The following is a 25,534-nucleotide window of genomic DNA, read 5'->3' as shown; positions in this document are numbered from 1 at the left end:
AGCATTCCTCTGTTCCATGTTTGAGATGGCCACTGCATTCCAGGGTGCTTGGGAAGTAGTGCTCTGTTCTGCAAATGCATGAAATGCAACCTCAGCCAGAGGGGGTGATCACAGAGGAAAGGCTAGCTGGGCATCACCCATAGGTGCTGTGCAGGAGAGATGGCAGGTATGTGTGTGTGTGACATCTGTCTTTATGAGCAGCCAGGGTGAACTTCCTCTTCTTGATCTCTTCTGTGGAATTGTTCTGGATATATGTCCCATTAATGTGCATGAAGGTTTACAGTGTTGTGAGAGTGTGTGTTGTCACGCTCCTTTCAGGCATTAGTAATTGCAAAGTGGAGAGACTTGAGGATAAAAATACTGGGATAGTGACTGAATTTGGAGTGCTTCAATGATCAGGAAGGAGTATGACATTACCTTTTCTCAGCAATTAGCACTCTGAGTGCCTGTGGCCCTCTCAGATTAGAGTCCTTAAAGCTTCTGACAATTCAGCACATTTTCTGAAGAAGGAAGAACCAGAAAAAGGAATGCCACAGTGATCTCTTAAAACTTGGATTTAACTCTTCTGGCTAGTATCTGATAGAGTCTGTAACAAAACCAAATGTTGAGCGCATAGCTTTGGAATTGCTCCCCACAAAAGTTCATCTGCAGCTGTTTGCAGCAGAATTTGAATATTGTTTCCAGCTCTTGCATGTGCTCTGGTTTGTAGGAAAAGTGACTGAGAAATGGGCTAAGTAAGTGATACTTACATGCTCTGCCAAGAGCTCCTTTGTTAGCAGTCCATAAGAGATTTGTAGGGTATGCAGGAGTGACCCCATCTCACCTTTAGAGTGACTGAACGTTCTCTGGTACGAGCAGCATTTGTCTGAGGAGAGAGTGCACAAATGACCCATTGACTGCTTGCTTTTTTTCATGAAGTGAAGCTTCACAAATCATTAAAACTTGTGGTGTGAGTGGCAGTTGGAAATAAAATATTCCTGCTAGCAGTACTGCATGGAATGACAAAAGCCCAGAGATGGATAGAGAGTTGCTTGTTGCACAGTGTACAAGTCTGTGCTTGAGGAACAGTGTCAAGTAAGGAAAACAAAGTGAATATTATTCTAAATGTCTCTTGTGTGATAGCAGCAGGGGGACACTTACACCATTATGACAAAGTGTTCTTGTCTGCTGGTGATTTATTAATATAATAAAAAGGGTGGCTTATTGTTTTATTTTTGTTGAACAAAGTTATTTATAGCATTTGTAATATAAAAAAAAGAAGATTAATAGTTTACTCTGTTTACTTTTGCAAGCTTTAGATATAAAGCAGTTAATTTACATGACTTCTTTTTCATCTTTTTAAACACCATCAAAATGACGTATCTTTCTGGGCAAAACAGTAATATAATTTGTGTGGATAAATCCAGCCTCAAATCTCATTTAAAGTAGAGCACAAGGGATGTTAAGTACCTGATACTCTATTAACAGATAATCAAACTAATCCTTTCCAGGAATCTGACAGGCAGCATCTCCTCTGTTCAGGAAAACTTGTTAGTCAAATTATGTTATATGTGTCAATGGATATCCCCAACAAGCAACCTAAATATATAAAATATAGGTTTTCAATAAGTAAGACAATACTCTGTGTACTGGTTTCACAGGATTCTTAGCTGTACTGATGAAATTACCTACATTAAAGCTTTAAGGCTTATCTAAATTAAGTTTTCAAAGGGTGAAAATCTCAGAAGAGTTAACAGCATTGTGTACGTCCTGTTCAATGAAGATGAGATTTGAGCTTGTTGCCAGGAGATGAGCTGCTTAGTCATAAGTAGTTGTGACAGCTCACTGGTCTCTTAACAGGACACAGCCTGAAAAAAACCCTCTATTTTTCTTTGACTTTTAAAGCGTTGTCTCATATTGGGCGTTGCCACTGCTCACTGCAGTGCAGATTGCAATGCTTGTGCAGTTTCTGTTTACCAGGCTGGTAGTAAACATTTTCTTGACTGGCAAAGGACACTTAGCCCAGTTTACTGCTGCATCTTGGTGCTGCACAATACCTGAAGTAGAGAAAACTGACTTCATTGCTAATTTGTTTCTTTCTTCCACTCCAATTGGAAATAGGTTTTTTTCTGTTAGTATAATATACTTTAAATTGGTGGAAATAAAGGACAATCTGATTTAGCACTAGAAAATACAATAGCAGTGCAGTGATAGCTACGCTTAAAACTCATTCTTTTGCCATGTTCCTATGGAGGGCTGTAAAAACGAAGAAGGAATAGGTAATTGGTAACTATTCTTCATGTGTCGTGTATCTCCTCTTGACCAGGTCTGTTAGTTTTTCTGTCCCTCTTCAGTAGTTTAAGTAACATATTGATGCTGATGGGCACCAGTGACAGCAAGCACAGTATCCTTCCTGTGGTTTTTCCAGACATTCATTTATTTGCATTACTCTTGACACAGTAACACATTCATTTCTACCACGGAGTTTTCATGTTCTTTCCTCCTGAGGGTTTTCACACTTTATCTGATCCAGAAAGGAAGTATGGCATTGTCTTTTGTCAACTGAAAACACAGTTCTTCCAGCAAGATTTTTTTCACTTTGAAACAGAACTAAAATACAACTCTGGACAAGATACTGCTTTGCAATCGAGCATCTTTGGCTGGCTTTGCCGTTTGGAACTTGTTCTCATTCAGTACTGACTCTTATGTTTTTGTCTTGAAAAGGAATTTGCATGCTAGCTGAGAACAGCTAGGTGAGAGAAAAATAAATGCCAGGAATGCTACAATAACTGCTAAGCAAACACACTAGAATCTAGGAAAAATATTAACAAAAAAATACGTTGCCTCTAATGATGTGTGTACCTACCACATGATAAAGATGGAGAACTCTTCTTATCTGTTAGGAATCAAGAGGATGCTATCTACAGTAACATTCTGTTACCATTTATGAATTGGAAAATCAAGAAACTAATTTTTAAAGGAATTACCAAGAAGTTCTCTAGCCTTCCAACTTGGCATATTCTGTGATTCTGTGATTTATTTTTTTTTCAATTCGAAACACAAGATTGAAGATAAGCATCTATATCAAAATAATGCAACTAGGTGCATTTTAAGAAAAGGTCTTTTAAGGTGACCTAGGTAATTGTGAGCCAGATAGTCTGATTTCACCTCTTCTGCCCACCTCAGAAATTTATATAATGGAAAATAAGACATGATCAGTACAGTAGTGATTTGACAATAAAAGTCTTAAAAATTTATATCTTACTGTAGGTTTGCTCTTGTTGAGATGGCAAATAAATAGAAAATTCCTGAGAAATTTAACGGAATGTTCAACTAGGCCTGTGTAAATTAAATCAATTTTAGTGTTGCCAAAGGTGTAGGTGCAGACTGGCAGTTACAAGAAAAATGAACAACTCACGTTGAACAGACCAGCATGGGGACAGAATAAAGGATTGTATTTTGAGTAGTTGTGGCTTTGGAAGAGTATGTGAAATTCAGAAAAGGCAAGCTGCTCAGCTTGAACCTCTGGTATGAAATCCTGTGGCAAAAGACCTATGAGCATTTACGTTTAAAAAAAGGAACTTCAAATATGAGGAGGAATTTATTTTTGTTGAAGTCATTAATAAGACTTTAAGACTGCTGTTGGTATGCTGCAAGCTTCTTGGTAATGATATTCTTAGAAGGATTTGTAGAAGCAGCAGAAAGTCATGAAAAGTAAGAGGACTGGCAGTTGTGCCTCCTGGACACGTGAATAGTCAGGCTGTGATTCAGGACACACTCCAGATATCTCTCTGAAGGGAATCTTTCACATCAGTACTGCTTATTGATGTATATGCGAAGGTATCTCGACACTTACTCCTTATTTTATGCAGATGATCAGATTGTTGCTCTTGAACCTTTTTTATTTTCATTTGTGTGGCATAAAAGAGCAACATTTTTATCTTATAGTTCTGGTCCTGAAAACTATAAATTATGCTGCAGGAGTCTGGGTATTTATCTCGCCATTTTGTCAAAATAAATGTCTGGTTTTTCAAGTGCCTTGCAGAATTTATGTTACTATGAAGATTCAGTGCTTACTAATTCATTGCTCATAGGTTTTTGCTTGCCAACTAATTTTCTGTCAGAACTTAGTCTGTACATGTATATATAAACTGTAGATAAACTACATAGCTGTTGATTGGGGAAAACAAGCCAGTTCACAAAAAAAAAGAAAAAAAAAGAACAAAAAACAACAACCAAACACTATTTACTTTAATCAGGTGCAGTGTAATGTGCTTTGCGTCTGTCATTGTGTCAGGGATATGTTTTTGAAGATGTGTGATCTTTACCTTTTTTTTTTCCCCCTAGACTTTGAGTTTTGCATTGTAATCTGTCACATTATACCAGTGGGAGAAGGGAGGCTGTGTGTATAATGACTGCACATAGTGTAAAACAATATGTAATTTAATCTCTGTTTAACTTTTCTTTGTAAAGGCAAATACAGTCTAAAAGGGACTGAGTCATTTCTGACAAAGATTAAAGGGGAAATCAAGATAAATTTAAAAGGGAAAGCTTGGCAGCACATTCAAGAAAAATAGGAGACAGAGGAATAACTGAGAAAGAAAGTAGAAATTGAGACAATCTAAGCACAGAGTTGAAACACAAAAAAGAGAAATATATGGGGAAATATATTTCATGGTATAGAAAAATATATGAGAAATAAAGGAGATACTTGTCATGAATTGTGCTAGGAAAAGGTGTTACCAAAAAGAAAACCAATGTCAAGAGAGATTAATAACCAGAGGAAGTAGATAACTTCTATTTCACAAAAATGGTTCCAATAAAACTTGTTAGCTTAGTACAAACATCTTCATTATTTGACTTCAGAACCATTTCTTAAGGTTTCTAACACAGATTTTTCTTCTTAAAAACCACAGAGTGACTGGATGATCAGTTGGGTTGTGAACTTCAGGCACATAATGCAGTGTAACTCAACTGAGAACAGCTGGTAGTACTAAAATACCAAAGATCATTGATTATTAGAAAAAAAACCAAAAAACAACACCCCAAGATTCATTGATACCATTTCCTTTGCTTGGATGTGCTTGGCTACAAAGGCATGTTGAAAGACTGATATATTAGAGACAGTTCTAGTTCCTAGGGATGTGTTTTGGAGATGAGAAAGTGTTTTCCCCCTGTCACATTCCCCAAGAAGCTTCTCATAATCCTGTTCCTTACAGCTGTACTCTTGGCAGTCCATCTGTTTTATGTCTTACCTTCTTTAGATCTCCATTCGTTCCTTGTCCTTCCTCCTGATGCCTTTGTTTCTTCCCTTCACTGTCTATATATGCTTCCTTCTTTTACCAACTTCTCCCTGACGCTTCACCTTGTAGGAGGTAGGGGACTAGAAGCCCTGTCCTTTACCACTTCTGCTTTCCCACTGGTAAAGCTCCATGCTGATCTTCTGTCCCTTGATGGCTCTTTTCTCTGTGCCAGCTACTAGTGGGGGAACAGTCAAGGCAGAAGCCGGGCATTGTCCATGCTGTCACATCTGGTTCCCTCTGCTACTGTAGTAGCTCCCATAGAAAGAGGAGATTATGCTTGGGCATGAGTGCTTGTGGTTGGTGTGTCGGGCAAATTCAAGATTGTTGCTTTTAGTTCAGGGATCATTTTTTTATAAAGGTAACTAAACTGGCAGGTTAATACTGCTTGTGCAGGAAAACTTAGAGTGAAGAAGCCAGAAATATGAAAAGCAGGAAAGATGAAGCACAGAAATTTCCTACTACTCTAGTAATAATAGCAGAAGAGAAAATTAACTCAAGACTGCCATGGTTTTTGGCTCAGTTAGATGGGACGTGAAGCAGTGTGCTACATCTTCTGGAATTATCAGATTAAGGAGGCATTTATATGCCAGATTTTCATCACATTTATTCTGAATTTTAAGTCGTCTGTGATGTTGACTGACTGGTGTAAAGTGCCTTGGATTTGAAGGTCCTTTAAAAATTGAGAGCATGTAACATTTCTACTCAGAAATGCATGAAACCTGTGCCAAGGAAGCTAATACAGCTATTGAAGTAAATGGAAATTATGCAGTCTAATTGAAGTATTATTAGCCAATGCCAGGTAGTTCAAATATGATTAGATGGTTGTCCAGTACATGCCAAATTTTTATGTTCAGGTCTTTTAAAGCAAAAATGTTGAATATTTCTAATAAGCTAATATATGCACAGACTTTCTCATATGGATTTTTCAAAAATATCAGTAGTGTGAAACCAATGAATATTTCATTACATCCTGAGATGCCTCAGTCAACAGTAACTGGATTTCTCTTGTCCAGGAAACCAGCTTTGGAAAACTTCTGAAGAAGATAAAGATAGTATCACTTAAGAATTCTGTTTGCAAATCTTTCCCTGCTGATGGTAGAGAAGCACCAGAGTATTTATCTTTTATCTAAGAAGCAGCATTTGAATATATAATTGCTAATTTGTAATTTTTGCATTGTAAAATGTAAATAGGGGAAGTTGTAGTCAACTAGACAATATCTGTCTTACCTGCAATTAACTGATGGAGTTGAAGTATTTTTGTGTTTATTTTTCACCTCATTTGTAGACTGTAGCTGAATGATATGATCAGATAGGTATTTTAATGTTTCAGTACAACTCTTAATTTAGCAACCACTACTAGGATAGTTCTCCTGGATTGTTATGATGGGATAGTTTCTTCCCATCTCTTTTGATAGTCTTTGTCCCTGTATTCATTATTCCAAAAAATCATTACCTGTATTTTCATCTCAAAACAGTGTGTAGAGCCTCTAGGAAAGAAGCAGCTTGACTTTATGAATGGACCTGTCCAGTCCTGTGGCTTTACTGAGCTTTTGGGTTCAGAAGTAGTGTGTAGAGCACAGTTGCAGCTTTTACTTTGGAAGTCGTGATAGTTGTGATACCCTGCAATAGAAAATTTTTACAAGCTGAATCTCTGGATCCTTAAGGAGAGAAACTAAGGAGACCCAAGCTTCTGTAGCCTTGAAGTTTAGGTAGGTGTTTCATCACCTAATTTCATGTGTCATCTGAAACTGGACAGCCTTCCTTGCCTTTCCAATTTCATGTGTCATCTGAAACTGGACAGCCTTCCTTGCCTTTCCAATTTCATGTGTCATCTGAAACTGGACAGCCTTCCTTGCCTTTCCTCCTATTCTTTAAAATTGTCAGCAAAAGTGTATCTTTCAGGGAGGAATCCAGTGTGACTTTCTTAAATAAAAGTGTTTGTAGAAGTCTTGTTTGTGATTTTACTGGTTAAAGAAAATGTCAACCTAGTCAACATATTTTGAAAACTAAGGGAGTTCCTTTTTTTCACAAAGAAGGAACATTCCATGAAGCATTTATTGCCTTGTGAAATGAGCAAATTATCAAGTTATGTAATATTTATGGCTTAAGTACTATCTGCTTTATCCTGTTGCTCTTGAGAGACCAGAATTCTCCTAGCACAGGAGTACTTAGCAGCAGCAGATGTAACCAGTCCTGGACTTCCATGACGGTGAATTTGGCAGTGTTTTAAAATTTTGGAGACTGTTAGAATTAAGCAGAGTTTCTTTCCCTTTGCCTGTGTAAACTGCCTGGGTGTAACAGCTGAGTGCCTTGCAGAGGTGTAGTAGCTTTGCTGCTGAAGAAACCTTCAGTGGGTATTGTTGGGCACCAGAGCTAATGCTCAAGATGAGTGTGATAGCATCGCCCCTAGATCACTCCTACCTTCAAAAAAGGCAAGCAGGAAGGTCCAGGGAACTGCAGCCTGGCCAGTCTTACCTCTATCCCTGGAAAGATGATGGAGCAACTAATTTAGAAAACTATTCCCCAGAAAAACAAGGTGATTGGGGAACTCATGTTCAGCTGACCCTGATGACCTACCATTAACTGACTTTATTTCATAAGATACTCATAAAGAAGCTGGTGAAGTGTGGGCTGGATGAGCTGATAGTGAGGTGGATTGAAAACTGTCTGAGCAGACAAGTTCAGAGGGTGATAATCAGCTCTGCAAATATAGTTTGAGGACAGTAACTGGTGGCGTACCCCAGTGTTTTCAGGAATGATCTGGGTGATGACACAGGTGGCACTCTCAGCAAATTTGCTGATGACACCAAACCAGGAAGAGCAACTGATATGCAGAAGAACCTTGGTAGGATGGAGAAATAAACTTGACAGGAACATCATTCAGTTCAGTGAGGGCAAGGGCAAAGTCCCGCACCTAGGAAGGAACAAACAGATAATGTACCATTGTCTGTGAGGACCACCCGGCTCTGCAGAAGAGTGGTGGACACCAAGTTGACCATGAGCAGCAATGTGCCCTTGCAGTAAAGAAAGTGAATGGTATCCTGGCATGCATTAGGAAATACACCAGCAGGTTCAGGGAGGTAGTTCTTAGCCTTTGCTGTATCCAGTTCTAGGCTCCATAGTAAAGAGACATGAACATACTGGAGAGAGTCCAGCAAAGGACTGACAAAGATAGTTAAAGGACTGGATTACCTCTCATTAGGGAGAGGGAATGCTGAAAGAGCTGGGACAGTTCAGACTGGAGAAAAAAAGGCTCAGGAGAGACCCCATCGTGTGCAAATATCTGAAGGGCGGAAGAAAGTAGAACAAATTGTCATCATAGCCATTTTAAGTTGTCACTGTAGTCCAGATTCAAGTTGATTCTTGGTTTTTTAACTCTGATCTTAGACTGCTGGGATGGGTTTAGATTTTTCATTTTCATATTGATTTTTTTTCTGTTACAAAATAATATAAATTCATAGAGCATTCCCTTTGCAGAATAAGTCTCCTCTTGTTTAAAGAGTTTCATCTTTTGGAAATACTAAATGTTGTTCATCAAGTACTTTGGTAATCATTGCAGCTCACCAAGGACTGCAATAGTACCTCAGCTATGGCATTGTCTTTACAGTATCTGCAAATTTTCCCTCCTTGAACATCTGCTACAGCTCAAGAAACCTATAGTGCTGATGAGGTGCTGTTGAATTTATGTATTTCTTCATCATTTCACCTCTGTAGGTAGTATAGTTTGTAACTGCCTTGTTAAATTTCACATGAACATGATTTACATTCTCTGGGACCAATTCTAGATGTGGCATATCTCTTCAATCATCACTAACAAACATCAATGAAATATACCTCAAGTGCTTTCCCACTCTCATTTCATACTATGATAGCTGAAGTGTTACCAGAATCTTACTGCATCTCCCTCATCTCACAAGATGACTTTGTAATTACAAAGTGAAAATTACTAGAAGCAGATGTGTAAAGAGGGAGCTGTTTCTCCATTTCTTGGTAGCAAGATGGCCCCCACTAGTAGGGGAGAATGCCCTAGGAAGAGTGGGAGCCCCCAAACCTGGAAGCCCCCAAAATCTACAGAGGCAAAGTATGTTGGAAGTTAAGAGCTATTCATCTAGGAACTTGGAGCTATTTATCTGGCATGCCAACATCTTTTTCCTATGCAGTAAGACTTATGTATAAAAAGTCATCAAAGCTGCAATGCTTATTAAGCTACTTCTGGTTTTCTTTTTTTTTTTGGTGATAATGCTGCTTGATTTTCACCATGAACCTTTATCTCTACTCATGCAAAGAGTACTTTCTAAGACGTTGACCTTTAAATGAGTGTTTAGCCACCAAAAGGCAATGAGGAGCTGACTGCTGCAGATTGAAGTCTGAAGGTAGAAAGATAACTATTCTTGATTGGGCCAAGGAATACCACATAGTTTCCTCAAGGGTCTTAGTCTGGTATTTCTGTCAAGGGCTCTGGTTTTTCAATCTACATTTAGTAGATTGATAGGTCTCCCCCATCATCTTCATCCTTAGTGTTCAAAGGAAATGTGTTCAGGATTTGATACCAATATAGTAGTACTGACAAGTACTAAATTTCTGTGAACTTGTGCAGTATGTCTGCTTTGTCTGATGTTTTTTAAAATGATCCAGGGCTGTCAAGCCTACAGATCCAGCCACACTGCATGGCCGTAGATTCTCACTAGTTAATAACCACCAGATTAGAGAGAAGTCTGGCATTTATTACTTTTTAATAAGAATGATTCAAAGGCTGCTCTATGCACATAAATGAAAGAGATTCCTTATTTGTAGAAAACATCTATCATCGCTCTCAGAGCAGAGGCCATTTGGTGCTGTTTGCCATTCATAGTGCTGGAAGGGAGCACCTAACAGCAGTATTAGCATAATACAGTCTTCTGAGAGCTGTAGCCATGCATCTAGGCAGTCACTGGATACATCAATAAGGCTTTTGAAGAATCATCGAAATCTTTAAGGCCCTTTTCTGCTGCATGTTTTAATGGCCTTGCTTGGATTAATCGGCTCAGGAGCAAGCTTTCATATTGTGGGGCGGGTGGCAGGTTTGATATGTTAAGCATCAATTTAATGGATGAAAATTATTCAGGCCCTCACAGCTGGTCTGCTGTACATACTAGTTTTTAAATACTGATTGCTGTTTTTATCTTAATGAGGGATCCACTTATCTGATTTGGGGTTTAGATTTTGCTTTTTCTGCCAGTTTTCACTCTCTTTCCTTCTAGCTGCATACAGCTTGATTTGTTTTTGAAAGGGGGGAAAATTCTTCCATTGGTTTTCAATATTTGCAGAAAGAAGTGTTAGGCTAGTAAAGGCCATGTAAATTGATGGCTTTAATGTGTTAGATTTTACCATGTAAAATGGAGACACTTTTCCAAGGCTACAGTGGCTTCTAAACTTTTCTGAAGAATGTCCATATTTAGCAAGTGGACAGAACAGCTACCTTGGGATTAACACCCACTTACCTAGAAGAATATTTTTGTATCTTCAAAGCAGGATGTCTTGCTGCTGCTGTCTTTAAGAAGATTCTGATCTGTTCTGTACTACTAGCTTTGGGCTAACAAAGAGACTTGGGGATGGATGGTCTTCATTATCCATGAAAGGTGCTTTGTGTGTCTACAGAGTAGGTACCATACCTGAGAGGCAAAACATTTTAATCTTATGTGTACGGAATGTGCACAAGCCATCTCATACTTGGGAACTGTGGTGGGTTGACCCTGGCTGGATGCGAGGTGCCCACTGAAACTACTCTGCCACTTACCTCCTCAGCTGGACAGGGGAGAGACAAAAAAATGCAATTAATGACTCATGGGTCAGGGTAAGGACAGGGGAGATCACTTGCTAACTACTGTCATGGGCAAAACAGACTCGACTAGGGTTAATTAATTGACAATGAGAAATAAAAATTAAATCTTGAAACACCTTCCCCCCATCCTCTCTTCTTCACAGGCTCAATTTCACTAATGATTATCTCCTCCCTCACAGCAGCACAGGGGGTCAGGGAGTGGAGTTGCATCAGGTGTTATCTCTGCCCTTCCTTCCTGTTCAGGGGGAGGACTCCTCACACTCTCCCCTGTTCCAGCATGGGGTCCCTCCCACAGGAGACACCCCTCCCTGAACTTCTCCAACATGAATTCTTCCCACAAGCCACAGTTTTTCACAAACTGCTCCAGTGAGTATTCCCCACGGGGTTGTCAGTCCCACCAGCAAACCTGCTCCAGCATGGGCTCCTCTCTCCACAGGGCCACAGGTCTGCCAGGACTCTGCTCCAGTGTAGGCTTCCTTACAGGGTCACAGCCTCCTTTGGGGATCCACCTGCTCTGATTTAGGGCTCCTCCATGGGTTGCAGGTGGATCTCTTCTCTGATGCCTGGAGCACCTCCTTTCCTGCACTGACCTTGGTGTCTGCAGGATTGATTCCATGACATATTCTCACTCCTCTGGCTGCAGTTGTTGTTCTGTGGTTGTTTTTACCCCATTCTTAACTGTGTTATCCCAAAGGCTCTACCACCATCCCTGATGGACTCAGCCTTGACCCGTGGTTGGTCTTTTTAGAGACAGCTGGCATTGGCTCAGCCAGACATGGGAAAGCTTCTGGCAGCTTCTCACAGGAGCCATCCTTGTGTCCCCCTACTACCAAAACCTTGCCATGCAAACAAAATGCAGCATCATGGCTGGAAGAGTGGTAAGGCAGCTGAGTAATTCTCAGTTATTCTTCTGTTCCTTGTTAGTTAAATCATCTAAGTCTTTGTATGTGTTGTACAGAGCATTTTTGAAAGCTGTAGTGATGACTTTGCAGCGATCACAGTCATGCTGCATTAGCAGTTATTCTTATCACCAAGTTTTTCCTAAACTTACTTTTCCATGGTCCATTTTGGTGTTATTTTTTGTTCTCCATGTCCACGGAAAAAATATTATTTCCTTTTACTTGTGTTAGCCTTTTATATACTGAAAAGTCATTATCTTGTTCTCTCTTGAACATCTTATGTCTAGACTAAATAACCCCAATTATTCTGCTGTTTTCTAATGAGCTCTATTTTTAAGGCAGCCATTCATTTTTTGTTCTTTTCTGTTCTTGCCTATGTATTTTTTGAAATGCATTGCCTGTCAACAGGGAACTGCCAAGGCTGAAATAGAATCTATTAGTTACTCAGTGTAAAAAAATTAAAGTAAAAATATTACATGGTATGTAACTGTGTTGTCTGATACCAGCACATTATTTATAAGCTACAGCCCGAGGCTTTTACTGTTGTTCTTATGGTAAGTTTGAAACTTGCTAAAGAAGGCACTTTAATGAGCACAGCGGAACTCTCTGGACACATCTGCAGTTTCCCATAAATGGCACCTCACTCACCACTGCCTGCTACTTTTCTTTTCCCTCCCTCTCCAAAAATGCTCTTGTGGTCACTTGGCTCTGATAGAATCCTATGCAGCTGTCTCCCAGCTCTTACTCCAGCCTGCATAGGTAAACAGTGTGCCAAGCACTCAGTGGTTTTTTAGAAGTAGCAGCGAGGTCGAACTGAGATGACAGTAATAGAGAGTAAAGGCATGCCTTCAACCAATTTTTTGTTTCTGTACATTCGGTTTTAGATGAGAAGCATATAGAGAGGGAGTGTTGTACCCTTCTGATGGTACGTCAGTGGTGCTCGAGAGTCCTCAGCCCGATGGAGGTGACAGGAAAGTGCCTTTAATCACAGCCAGTTTGGGCAGGTACTGCTAACAGCCTGGTTATCTGAATTAGCAGTTCCTGCTGGTGCTCTGATGCTGAAATGGCTCTGTGATTGGAGCTTTAACTGTCTTGTCCAGATTCATGCACATTTAGATCAGCTCAACCTTTACTTCATACACTCTAGCTAAAAACTCCTGCCTCAGATACCATACGTTTCAAACTGATTAAAAGATGGAATTGCAATGTAAATAGTTAGCCATTAAGAATATTCTTGAGCAAGGATGTTTTTAAGGGTGTTCTTCCACTGAGTATTCTTACCCTAACATTTCAGTATCTTTTATTAATGAACAATATCATGGTGCGTAGCACTTTCAGAGGGTGCAAGATACGAAAGCTGAAGATAAACAAATTCATGTTACAAATGTCTTTCCAGACTATTTACCATTTCACTGGAAGTCATCATTCTGTTTTTGATTAGGTATTGAAGCTTGCCTGCACTGTAGAGGGACTCCTCCCAGATGACTCCCAGGAGATAGTTCTGTTTGGTCTTGACCCATCTGCTACTTAAAATTCTAAAAGTTCAACATGAATTTTTGACGCTTATTTATAGATTCAGATGAGGTAGTTCTTATGCAACTGGGCCAAGACTGAGGTTTTAGTTCTCTTAAGGGTTTCTTTTTTTCCACAGTTACCATAGATTCCACCTGTACTATACCTCTTATACTATGCCTTCCTATTCTGAATCAGTCCTTTATTCAAGGTCAAAGTGCTATATGAATTTTACTGCTAAATTTCTGCATATTTTCTCAAAGGCTGTCTCTTTTCAGTTTCTCTGCTAAAAAGCATTCAAGCTGTATTGCCTCTGTTGCTTCACAGTTCTACAAAATCATATTCTCAGGTATATCCTTTTTCAGTTTAGACATATCCCATCTTACAGTTTATATGGAGAACCTCTCTAAAAGTTCTTTATCCTGGCTCATTGCTTTCGGATTCACCTCTATCTCTCCATACTCCACTGCATCAAATACAATTAGATGTCATCTTTAATATTTTCCTCTGGTTTATTTCATGTCTCACTAGTCATTTCCTCAAACATTAGGATATTGATTTTTCCCAACCTTCATATGAAAAATAAGGATATTCTTGATTGCTTATTTTTCAGCTTGCTTCTCTAGTGAGCAACTCTTCAGTTTCTTCCCACAGACCTTACAAATCAACCATTGCAGTCCTTCTTAAAGATTTTATTCATTTTGATTACAGATTACTGGTCAGGTAGTTGACAATAGAATTGTAAAATATCTCAAGTTAGAAGGACCTTTAAGGACTTGGGAATACAGCCCCCTGCTTCTCTCAGGACTAGCTAAAACTGAATCATGTGACTAAGAGCATCATCCACATGTTCCTTGAGCTCTGACAGACTTGGTGCTGTGACCAGTCTCTTAGTGAAGAACATTTTGCCTATCTGAAATTGTCCTTATGCATCTTCATGTCCTATTGCTGGTCACTAAAGAGATGTTTCTATGCTACATCTGTGTTGCATAAGTTATTCTGGGATGTGGTAGCTCTTTTTGTAACTGGTTTGTATGGTGCATCAAACTGGTAAATAATGTTATCTTCAGGTAAAGGAGATACTTGTCCAGAAATGTAGTGAATACTGAGAGGGCATTAATTTAAATGTGGGCTAGCAACTAACTGGTAAAAGCAGATTCATACCATGGGATTATACCAAATATGCCATTAGAAAACATGCTTGCAGGTAGGCTTAGAAGGAACTTTCTCCCAGTTGCTTGTCTGTCTAGTAAATGTTGGTCTGAGTAAGGCTATTACAGATTTATGTTCTAAAAGTAAGTAGAAATAACACTAGAAATTACTGAGATTTTGTCCTATCAATAATTTCTGTGGGGGATCAGACTAGAGAGGGAAGATTAGCCCTGGAATTATTATTCATATGCATTATTGATGAAGGAAAAACTAGAGGAAACTGCATATCTGGTTTTGCATAGACAATGTTCATAAAAGAATAGGAACTCTGTCTGCAATAAACTCATTAAAAAGAGGTTGGAAGTTTGTAAAAGCTACAATACTTGGGTAGGAGAGTTGTGTCTTGGTTTTTTAACTGTAAAATACAAGGTGTGATTTAAAGACTGTTTTAAAAAGCACTTGAATTTCCTAATAGCGGTGGAGGGAGGTGGGAGGAGACCTGATATTCTTCTGTAATAGGAACCTAAGAACTGTTGCTGGAGAGATTGGAAGGCAAGAAATCAAAATGACAAGTTTGCTTTTCATGTTCAAATCTAACCGAAAGTTATAAAGTGAACAAATGGCAAAAAATTATAAGTTAATATGTTTTTTACAACGTAAAGCTTTTTTCATACAAAGAGGTAGGTGGGGCAAGGAAATTTCAGTCTTTACAGTTCTTGGAGATAAATCAGACTTTGTAACTATTTGCAATTGATCCTACTATCTTAGGTTTTCAAGATCAAAGCAGTGCAACTGGCAGGAAAACTTCTTCCAGCCTTCAACACACCTACGGGTATACCATGGGCAATGGTGAATCTGAAAAGGTAATGAGTTTTCTTTTGTGAAATGTCTTCCTCCCCCTCCCTCCAACTTAAAGTTAATAATGGCATACATCAGTTTTTCTTAGTAGTGGAACTGTAGAAAATGCAGACAAATTGTCATTCCTGGCATGTTAGAATAATTTTGATAGAGTTCAGCACGTTCTAGCTCATTAACTGCAATGCATTTTGATCCTGGTTTGTTTTTTTTTTAATGATTCTGCAATAAACATTCAATTTGCCATTGGACCCCACTTAGTGTATTATTCTGTGTGTTGCTCTAGAGCTTAATAATTGTTTCTTTAGTCATTACAAAATCTGTTAAAAATCAAAATTGTTTGCAGGACATGGTTGAACTTACTGGGTTTTCTGTACTGCTTGAGGTGTATGTTACCTTTAGAAGATTCGCAGCATTTGAAAAGATGATGGAACTCTGAAGTTACTATTTCATTTTACATTTTAGCTTGGGTATAAAGTCTGATATGCTGAAGTCAACTGTGGTCTATGCAGGTGTAGAGGCTCCTTTAGATTACTGTTCAGATCAGACTGAACTTAGATGGTCTGCATTGCCTCATGGAAGACAACTGCCTTGCCTAATTTATGTTGTATTGCTTGCTCAGTGCTAGGATTTCCCTCAGATTTTGAGTGTTTTTGATGCAAGACATTCTTAACATTTTCACTACGTCCTTAAACAGTAGCTGAATTGGGATGTATATCTAGATTGTGTGTACACTTACTCATAACTGAAATAATTTATGACAGGAAGTAGAAGTAATCTTCAGAAATACGTAGTTAACTACAGAAATTAAAAGACCTAATGCTGAAAGGTGGTGAAAACTCCCAGAGTAGACTAAACCAGAGGTAATTTAGGAGTTAGGATTAGCAAGATGGTATCACTTAGAGTGCAAAAGGTAGGAGATATGTCACACTTTCTGCTGATTCTTTAGGTGAGCCGGAGGAACTCATATATTTTGCCAGCAGTAAACATCCTGTATTCCTATGTAGACACAAGATAGGGAAGCACATCCCACACAAGTACAGGGAACACAGCAGATCAGCAGGACAAGGCAGCAAACACTGCCACCTTCAAAACTTGTCTTACCTTGATTCTTGTTCTTAAGAACATGCAGTGAATAAAGAACAACTGTGATTAAACCCAGTTGTTAAATCATTATATTGTGTGACTTCATGGTTTTATATTATTTAGGCATATGACTTTTTGTTGATGAGGTTATGCTATCTATCTTTATTCCAAAAAGATCCAGCCAGTGAACCAACTGACCAATCAAATCACAACTCCTGTAATCTTAAGTGTGGGTTTAGATATTGTTGTTGCTTGCTTAATTGGCTGTGATAGTTGTGCTGTGCACAATAATTCTGAATTTTATGTTGTTTTCTTCCTTTCTTTATGAATATTTGTTGGAATTCAGTGGCGTTGGTCGAAACTGGGGCTGGGCTTCTGCTGGCAGCAGCATCCTTGCTGAGTTTGGTACTCTGCACATGGAATTTGTCCACCTCAGCTATTTGACAGGGGACCCTGTATATTTCAACAAGGTGAGTCTCAAAAATCAATATTTTTATCATACTTCTTCTCATAAATTTCATTAAAGGGGAAGTACTTTCTATATTGAATTCTACTTCCATTCTTGGTAGAAGGTAAATATTTTCATGCTTGTATTTCTGTTACCAAATAGAGGTATTTTTCAAGTAGAAATATATGATAACACAGGTTTTCTTATTTATTTCAGAATACATTTAAAAATCATGATTTTTAAGCATGTTTATGTGAGCAGTCCTTTAAAACCAAAAATGTACAAATATGAAGAAAGCCCTCAAGAAAGCTGGTGGTTCAGATTAATAAAATTTGCTACTAAAAATGAAAGAAAAGTAAAAAAGATTAGATTTAACTTTGTGCAGAGGGCAGACGAACGTTGTTAGCGGTGAACCTGATTCTTGATTTAATTTAGGTCATGCACATTCGGAAGTTACTTCAAAAAATGGATCGTCCTAATGGACTTTATCCAAATTATTTGAATCCAAGAACAGGCCGGTGGGGTCAGCGTAAGTATTCTTATTTTATTAATTCCTAATTAGAAGTCTACTTCTTACTTTGTTGCTGAGTTGCAGATCAGAAAGTTTATTCTGTAGGGCTTGATAACATAAAACACAGAAGGATTGCTTGAACTTGAGATATCCTGAAATGAATCCTTGCCTGTCTCTGTCTGAAGTCACAGAGCTCACTTTTTAGGGTACTTTCTGAAAATAGCTTGCTGCTTAATCTGATGCCTATCCTTATGCTTATCAGTCAATAAAATCTTCAGTAATAAAGAATAAGGCTGAAAGTATTTCCTCATTTTGATTCTGTTCCTGGTTTTGTTCTGCAAACCATCTGGTAAGTGAATTATTGTAAGGTGACGTGCATTAATGCATGTTTGTGGTGGTTAAATTGTGTTAGGCACTGACATCCACAAACATAATTCATCTCCTTAGTGGCATGTGAAATGGCATGATGAACCTCCTTATAAATGTAAAAAAAAAAAAAAAGCTTTGGAATGAAAAGAAAAAGCAGGCATTGTTGCTGACAAGTTAAGAGGAGAGATAAAACATCAAGAGAGAGACACAAACATGATTCCTTTCTTGAAGTGATTCTTTCAAAAAAAGTTGAGTGTTTTTGTGCTTTGGTAGTGGCAGTGATAAAAGAGAATTTTTTTCTTCAAGGTTTTATTTCTTTTTCTTTTATAAATGCAGGTCTATTTAGGAAAAACATGCAAGATTATCTATTTCTGTCCTGTTTGACATCATTGATAGGTTTTGGGGATTTCAGTAGTTGGCTGTAAATATCCAGCAGAACATGTTCTGGCTTGCAAACTGAGAATCTGCTACTGTCTTTGAATCTGGTATGTGAGGGAGATGAATACAGCTGTCACTGCAGTCATTGTGAAATACTTGTCTAATCCCATCTTTAAAGCCAAAATTCTCTCCAAAGCATCTTATATCTTTGAGTGAATCATAACACCATCTGAGATGGGCAAATGGATTGAAGGGACAAATTCTTCTGATAAATTTAAGTTTAACAACATATTCAGAAATAAGAAAATATGCAAATACAAATACTCAGGTATTATTTATTCAAAAGACAGTTTTGTATTTTTGCTTCAAAACAATTTTTGTATTGATTTTTTTTATTCCTAACCATCTGCTTGTGCTGGTTTTATCAAAAGTAGTCTAATGTGATGTATCACCAGGATTCTTTAGAGGCTGTTTCATAGAATCTTGGAATGGCTTGAGTTGGAAGGGGCAGTAAAGATCATCTAGTTCCAACCACCCTGCTGTGGGCAGGGGCACCTTCCACTGGATCAGGTTGCTCAAAGCCTCTAACCTGGCCTTGAACACTTCCAGGGATTGGACATACTCAACTTCTCTGGGCAACTCACCCTCACAGTAAAGAATTTCTTTCTAATATCTAATTTAAACCTACTCTCTTTCATTTTGAATCCATCTCCCCTTATCCTGTCACATACCCTTGTAAAAAGCCCCTCTTCAGCTTTCTTGTAATAACAATGCACAGAATTAGTATGTCTTGGGAATGAAATACTCCTCATCACTAAAAATAAACATACAGTGAAAAGTTTAGCTTTGCAGAAATTTGGTGGAGCTGAAACATACTATTAAATGGATTTTGCAAGATAATACATTTGGGACTCAAGTTTAGGATTACAAACTGAGACTTATGTTCTGAGGATAAAAAGAAATACAAATTCTTAAAGCCTTTAATTTTTCTATGCTGATTATGAGTCATAAATTTATTTTCTGGAATTTGGTTGTTGGGGGTTGGGTTTGTTTTATTTTTTTTGAGCAAATAAGGTTCCAAATGCATGTTCAGATGTTCTGGTCATATTTCTAGGATTTTCCCAGTGCAACAATATTATGGCTTAGGATAGTAGTCTCCAATTTAGTAGTTCTGCTAAAACCACGCCTGCTGCTCCTCTCCCTCTGCCTGCCTCCTGCACCAAAGATCACTGGTTGAGATAAGAACAATTTACCGGAAACAACAGTGAGATAAGAAAATGAACAGTAACTGCAACAATATTAATAACATAAGGTGTAAGACAAAGAAATGGTTTACATAGAAGATCTGCTCATTCCAGCCAGTTTCTTCTCCCTGACTAGAAAGGATGCCCTTTTCCTGAGAGGAGTTGTTTTCCCTGCCTTTGGCAATGACCTGACATGGTATTGAACAACATTAGGGTCTGGCCATGCCCCTCCCAGCTACTCTAAAAAATTAATGCTGTCCCAGCTGAAACTAGGACAAACAGCATTTGTAAACCTAATACTGGTATTGTGGGGACTAGATAGCAAGAATCCATAATTCTGCATTTCCTTTCACAAACTTGGATGGAATGATGAGAAAATGTCTCGGCTGTATCCCTGGTAGATCACTCTTCAATGCATCTACTTGCAAAAATTTAAGAAGTTACAGTAAAGGGGCATGTGGTCTGAAGCACTGGACAGATGGGATGGAGTAGCTAAGGCTTAGGCAGGAATTTCTTTCTCCCTTGCAGAGGTTGTGTCCTGCTATGCATAAGTGAGTTGAGTAAGGATGATGCCTTCACATACAACATCCCAATTCACTAGAGGACTCGTGTCTTAGCCCCCTACGCTGTTAGTGACTCGGGTCCCATGGTTGGTATTACAGGAAGGCAAGGCTTTTATGTTCTCCTCAGAAGGTAATTTCAAAGAGCATTGTATTTGGCTTGTTATATACCTTTGTACTGGAAGGACTGAGACAATGGAAAGAGTATCAAAGCATAACTTTTCTTTTTCCAGCTTCTGGGAAAGCTGCCCTTTTCATCTTTGCTGTGACCTTTAGTTTGATGCATCTTATCTTGTACAAAGTAATTTCTGCAGATAGTTTCAGAGAATTATTTCGGAACACTTTATTTGCCTAGATACAAGTAACTTCACTATGACCTTTCTAGTGTTGCTTTCCTTTCCTTTTCTTTTCTTCTTTCTTTCTTCCTTTCAACAATTTTTTCTCTGCTCAGACTTTTTTTTTGGTTCAATTCTAGTTAGTTTTTTTGTTAATCCATGCAGTATTCCAACTAAGTCATGTGGGGTGTGAAATAGATAAAATAAATCAGCATAAATACATACCTAAATACACTGCTGAAGAACTATGGGATATAGCTGCAATACAGCATCTCTCTAGTGGTGGGTTTATTTTCTATTTCTGTGCCTTTCATTCTAGAGGTGAGTACCTTTATTTAAAGTAGTAATAACATCAGTGGTGATGGGAACTTAGCAGTCAGACCAATTAACTCTATTACTACCAGTTGATTCTTAGTATTAGACAAAATATATAGTGGAAGAATTAATTGAGATCAAGTTTTCTCAGCAATTACATTTTTTCTTTGCCTTTTAATTTATTTTTCAAAGAAAACATTTACACTACTTGAATAGAAGAAAAATTGTACCCTTCTAGAAGTATTACTGTTTTTTTAAATTTTGTTCCAAAAAGCTGATAGGTAAACTTGAATATTTAAAGGAAATTCCTGTTGCAAGACTATGGGAGAAAAGGGAAGCATTATTTTCTGTTGCTTTGGTGTGGCCCCATAGGGCTGTAAACTAGATCCATTTCTACTTGCAAACAAAACCTTGTGGAAAGTTCTTGGTACCTTCTACCTTAATACTTGTTAGAGTATTTTGATACCTTCTCAGACCTGTTTGTAGTAGGAGCCTAGGCACACCCTAATTTTGTGGGCTTTAACCAAAGGTACGTTGGTCCCTTAGTCCTCTTTGCATATCCAGGGTTCATGAATGGTGATGAACTAGCTTTTGTAAACATCTTTCAGGTCTTTGTGGGATCAGCAGTAGTTACAGGATTTTTCTGTGCCTCAGAATATTTCTGTCTTGGCCTCCATAGATCTTAGGCCATGTTGCTGTGTCTTGTCTGGTTTGCCTCGTTTAAATGTATGCTCAAAAGGTGGTCTGTGCTCTTCTTGGGTTAGGAGAAGGAGATTGGTGTATGTGATATGCTGTAACCTTGTCAACATCCTTCTGATGTGAGGGCGCAGGGTCCAGTGAGTCATTTCTGCTGGGGTTTGATTTATCAGAGTGCAGGCCTTTTGATCTCAGTATAAATAGCATGTCCTGCAGTTTCACTGCTGAGGACACTGCCCTGAGATGTGCAGACCATCTTTTGCACTTGTTCACCTGCTGGAGCTTACAAAGATGTGCGCTTTCATTCAAACCAGTCAATGTTTCTCTCACAAATGCCTGAACTGTCATAACCAGTGAAGTAACTTACCAGTCAATTAGTAATAATCATTTCATCAAGAAGGATGTGACCATTGCTTCCAGGTTCTTAACAAGTTATAGAGATGAGTCAAATCATTATGTCAGTGTGGCATTAATCTATAGGCATGTCTTTGAAGTGATTACAATTTAATTAATATAAATTTTCATTTGCATTTAATGCACTTGACGTAGCCCTTGAAGAAAGGTGACAGATTACTTTTTTCTTTTACTGCCTGCCTCAGTGAAGCAGCAGCAGCCAGGGTCTGGAGCCACAGCAGGCAGGACTGAGCAGGGACTACTGCTTCATCCCATAATTTCTTTCCACTTGAATGCTGTAAACCCCAATCTTAAAAACTGCTGGATGAATGGCTTACTCATCATTGCTAAATCCCCATCCTTTCCAATGCAAATGCTTTTAATACAACTGGACACTTAATGCTGTGTAGCAGCAAGGGGGTTCATTATACCCAGGAGGAGGAAAATGATAGCTAAATATTTGGGGTTAAGCTTATAATGTGCAGGTATTACTGCAGCATGGGGGTCGTGACAGACATCTTTTGAATGGGTTCAGCTCAGTATTTGTCGGCTCACTGGGGCATTTGCTAGAAGGCAGAGCTATAATGCCTACAGGAATGTTGACAGATTCCATTTTTACTTATGGGCTAAGGTGATGGTCCAGTAGGAGCAAGTTATTTACAATACTTCTGCTTTGGGGTTTCAGTTTCTGTAAGACTGAAAGTCAAATAGCTGTCAGGAAGGATTTTCTAACCTCTCACATTAACCTTCAGTTGACTTTGTTAGCTTTTCTTTTACACGTGGTGAGTGGTTGGATTGGTGTGAACATCAGAACTTTGAATTTAGATTATTTTCAAAAGCAATAACAGTGCTTTCTAGAGAAGCCTCCGAAGCAGATGTAACAGCAAGTTGATTAAAAAGCTGGGATTTCAAAATTAGGGCAATTGATTGGTACTAAAGAAAAGTGATTTCTTAAAAAATTAAAATATGTCGAAAAATTTAGTTTGCATTTGCATACATGTTAGATGAGAATACCAACTAGAAGGGCAATAACAAAAGAAATGCCAAATCTGCATGTTATTGCAAAGCCAGGGCACACACGTCACATTTGCACATTTCTGTAAATTGGGCATTTTTCCTTTTTGCTTTCCAACACTGAAAATAAATTACTTAATTTCTTCTGGTTCCAACATCTCTTGCAAGTAATAATGTTATTGAAGGGGAACTCTAATTACTCTTAACTTCAAATCTCATTTCCTGCATCTGGGCTACCTATGGAGTTACCTGGATTAGTACTAAGAGAGTTGTCAGTTTAACTAAAGTTGGGGTTTAGGCCAAATATGGCTTCCATATGCAAGAAAATAAGCATAAATGTTATTCTGTGTTAATCTTCTATGTTTATCTCACCTTAGTGATATGTGGGCACATTAACAAGTTGCTGTGAAGTAAGCTAGCATGTGAATTTACAATGCATGAGCTGAGCATTGCTATTAGGAATGTAGCAGCAGCCACTGAATTTGTCACCACCAAATGCTGATGTGATGAACATTCAGGCTGCAGTCTATTCTCTGCTGCTTTATTCCTGTCTCCTTACCGAAAACAAGCCCCTTACTCAAACTTTAAAGTAGTCTAGGTTAAAAGCCCAGTGGGGGACACTCTGTCATCATCTTTACAAGGACTCATTGACAGTGTGATATTGATCACAAGTGATAAGAGTATTAAATGCACTAAATCTAAATGGTCTCTTCCATGTCAAAGTGATAGCTATCCTTTAAAGACAATAAGAAGATTCACATAGGTTATTTAGCCTGTTACACTACCTTAGCCCCCTCTGGTGATGTTCTCACTTTCTTGCCGCTTCCTGCACCTGTTACTACAGAGTAGTTAGAGGCACAACCCGGGTGGCTGAATGGGAGAAGTTTACCTCCTCTATTTCCCAGTTGGTTGTGCTGTAGACTGGCCTTCAAATAAACTTAAGGAAGTATCTTTATGGTTGTGCATATTGCATTTTCTTCAGGTGGGCTTTAATTTTCAACAATAACTGCTTAAATTAAACCAAGTACTTTCAATTTTAAAATGCTACTTGGAGGAGGCATCTGTAGATTTAATTCATTTGTGTTAGATTTACCCTTCTTTTAAAATGGTGCAATTTTCCAACATTGGAAAAAAACCACTAAATTACTGTCATTAAGTCAGTGGAAATACTGTGTGAATATTCCAGGTTTTTTATGCCTGTCTGTACAGCTGGTTTGAGGCTAATGCCCTTGGGCTGAGCAAAGTAATTAAGCAAAAGGCTTCATTTAAACTCTTGCAGGTAATAGAAAAACCATGAGCAATGCATCCTATCTATTTTCATTTGTGATATGATATGGTATCAAATGCACAGCACCATCTGTCTGTGTTTATTTTTCAGAATTTAAGGGAACAGTGAAAATAAATTTGATGTTAATGTATATAACGTTGTTAAAGGTGGTGAGAAAACCACTGTATTTAGCAGACTCCAAGACCTGGGGATTCCTTCTTCCCAGCACTTGAAGGCCAGCCAGGTTTAAGTGTCTCCATCCCTGTCTGATGGATGTGACTGCTGAAGTTCCCATTTGCAGCCAGGACATATTCCAGAGGTGCATTAAGAGGACACTGATGCAGCTGCCCACACAGAGAGCCACCAACAGCCCTGCCTTTGCAGCACCCCCTTGTAGTCCTGCCACAGCTCACCTGAAACACCCACAGGTAGACAGGTTTCGATCCTTCTCCCCCTTGCATTCCCTGTCAAATAGATGCATGGGCTTGCACCCTTCACAAGTATCCTCATGCTCTTCAAATATTAGCAGAGGTTCTCAGTCTAGTATCTGTGCTTCTACCCTGGACCTGTGCAGCCACCAGCACAGAGCTTGGGTCTTTTCAGATGCAGGTCTCCTGCTGTCCAGCAGGGAGTTTGCTAATGAGCTACACATGCACTCAGGATTAAATTCACTGGGAAAAACAAACACACACAGGTGTTTTCAGTTGCTGGCACGTAAACCTAGGGCCCTGGGACCCAGTATCAGCCTCTGAGCTCTGCCAACCAGCTCTCCCAGCCCCTATGATCTGCAGACCCTTTTTGATGAAGAAGGTGCTGTCACACCCTGTGTATCATCTTGTGAGAATGCTGAGTAAAACTGAGAAAAACGCTGAGAAACACTGAGAAAAATCAGCATGTCAGCTGAAGGGTATTGCCCTGACAGCGTGAGCTCTCTCTGATCCATAGGGAGAGTGGCTCTCTAGAATGCAAACTTTCAAGGGTGCTACAGAGATAGAATCCAGATCCTGATTTATTTATCAATTATTGTGCCTTTAATTTTTAAAATTAAGCAAGCAACCCTTCCAGTCTTTACACCTGTCTCTGGGAGATCAAAACCCTTGCAGATGGCAAGGTGAAGTGAATAATACTGAAGAATGAAGTAGTCTTTGAAAAGATTAAAGAAATACTGCAGATAAATATTTCAGATAAAAATATAATTGTCGCATAAATTAACAGGTTCATAGCGTAGTTAGAGATAGTGCAAAGATGCTAGTTGTGGAAAACCTGTCTTTGCCAGCTAAAGCTGCTCATAATCTCCTTTACCTGTGAAGATATACATTCTCACTCGTACCCTTACCTATTTACTACATGCCTTGCTTAGACCAAGGAGTATCTAAAAATTATTTCTATTAATACCT

At 38.7% G+C, this 25,534-nt stretch overlaps 1 protein-coding gene across 1 annotated transcript in view; it reads left to right on the top strand.

Moving 5' to 3' along the window:
* Positions 1-25,534, top strand: part of MAN1A2 (mannosidase alpha class 1A member 2) — a 134,185-nt gene that overhangs the window by 71,114 nt on the left and 37,537 nt on the right. Inside the window, exons 6-8 of the mRNA XM_038135629.1 lie at positions 15,435-15,529; positions 16,954-17,077; positions 17,491-17,584. Of these exons, the coding sequence (XP_037991557.1) occupies positions 15,435-15,529; positions 16,954-17,077; positions 17,491-17,584 (313 nt within the window). The remainder of the gene's footprint in view (positions 1-15,434; positions 15,530-16,953; positions 17,078-17,490; positions 17,585-25,534) is intronic.

This window comes from Motacilla alba, chromosome 1, assembly GCF_015832195.1.
Source record: "Motacilla alba alba isolate MOTALB_02 chromosome 1, Motacilla_alba_V1.0_pri, whole genome shotgun sequence".
Taxonomy (NCBI): domain Eukaryota; kingdom Metazoa; phylum Chordata; class Aves; order Passeriformes; family Motacillidae; genus Motacilla; species Motacilla alba.
This window is presented reverse-complemented; position numbering and strand designations above follow the sequence as displayed.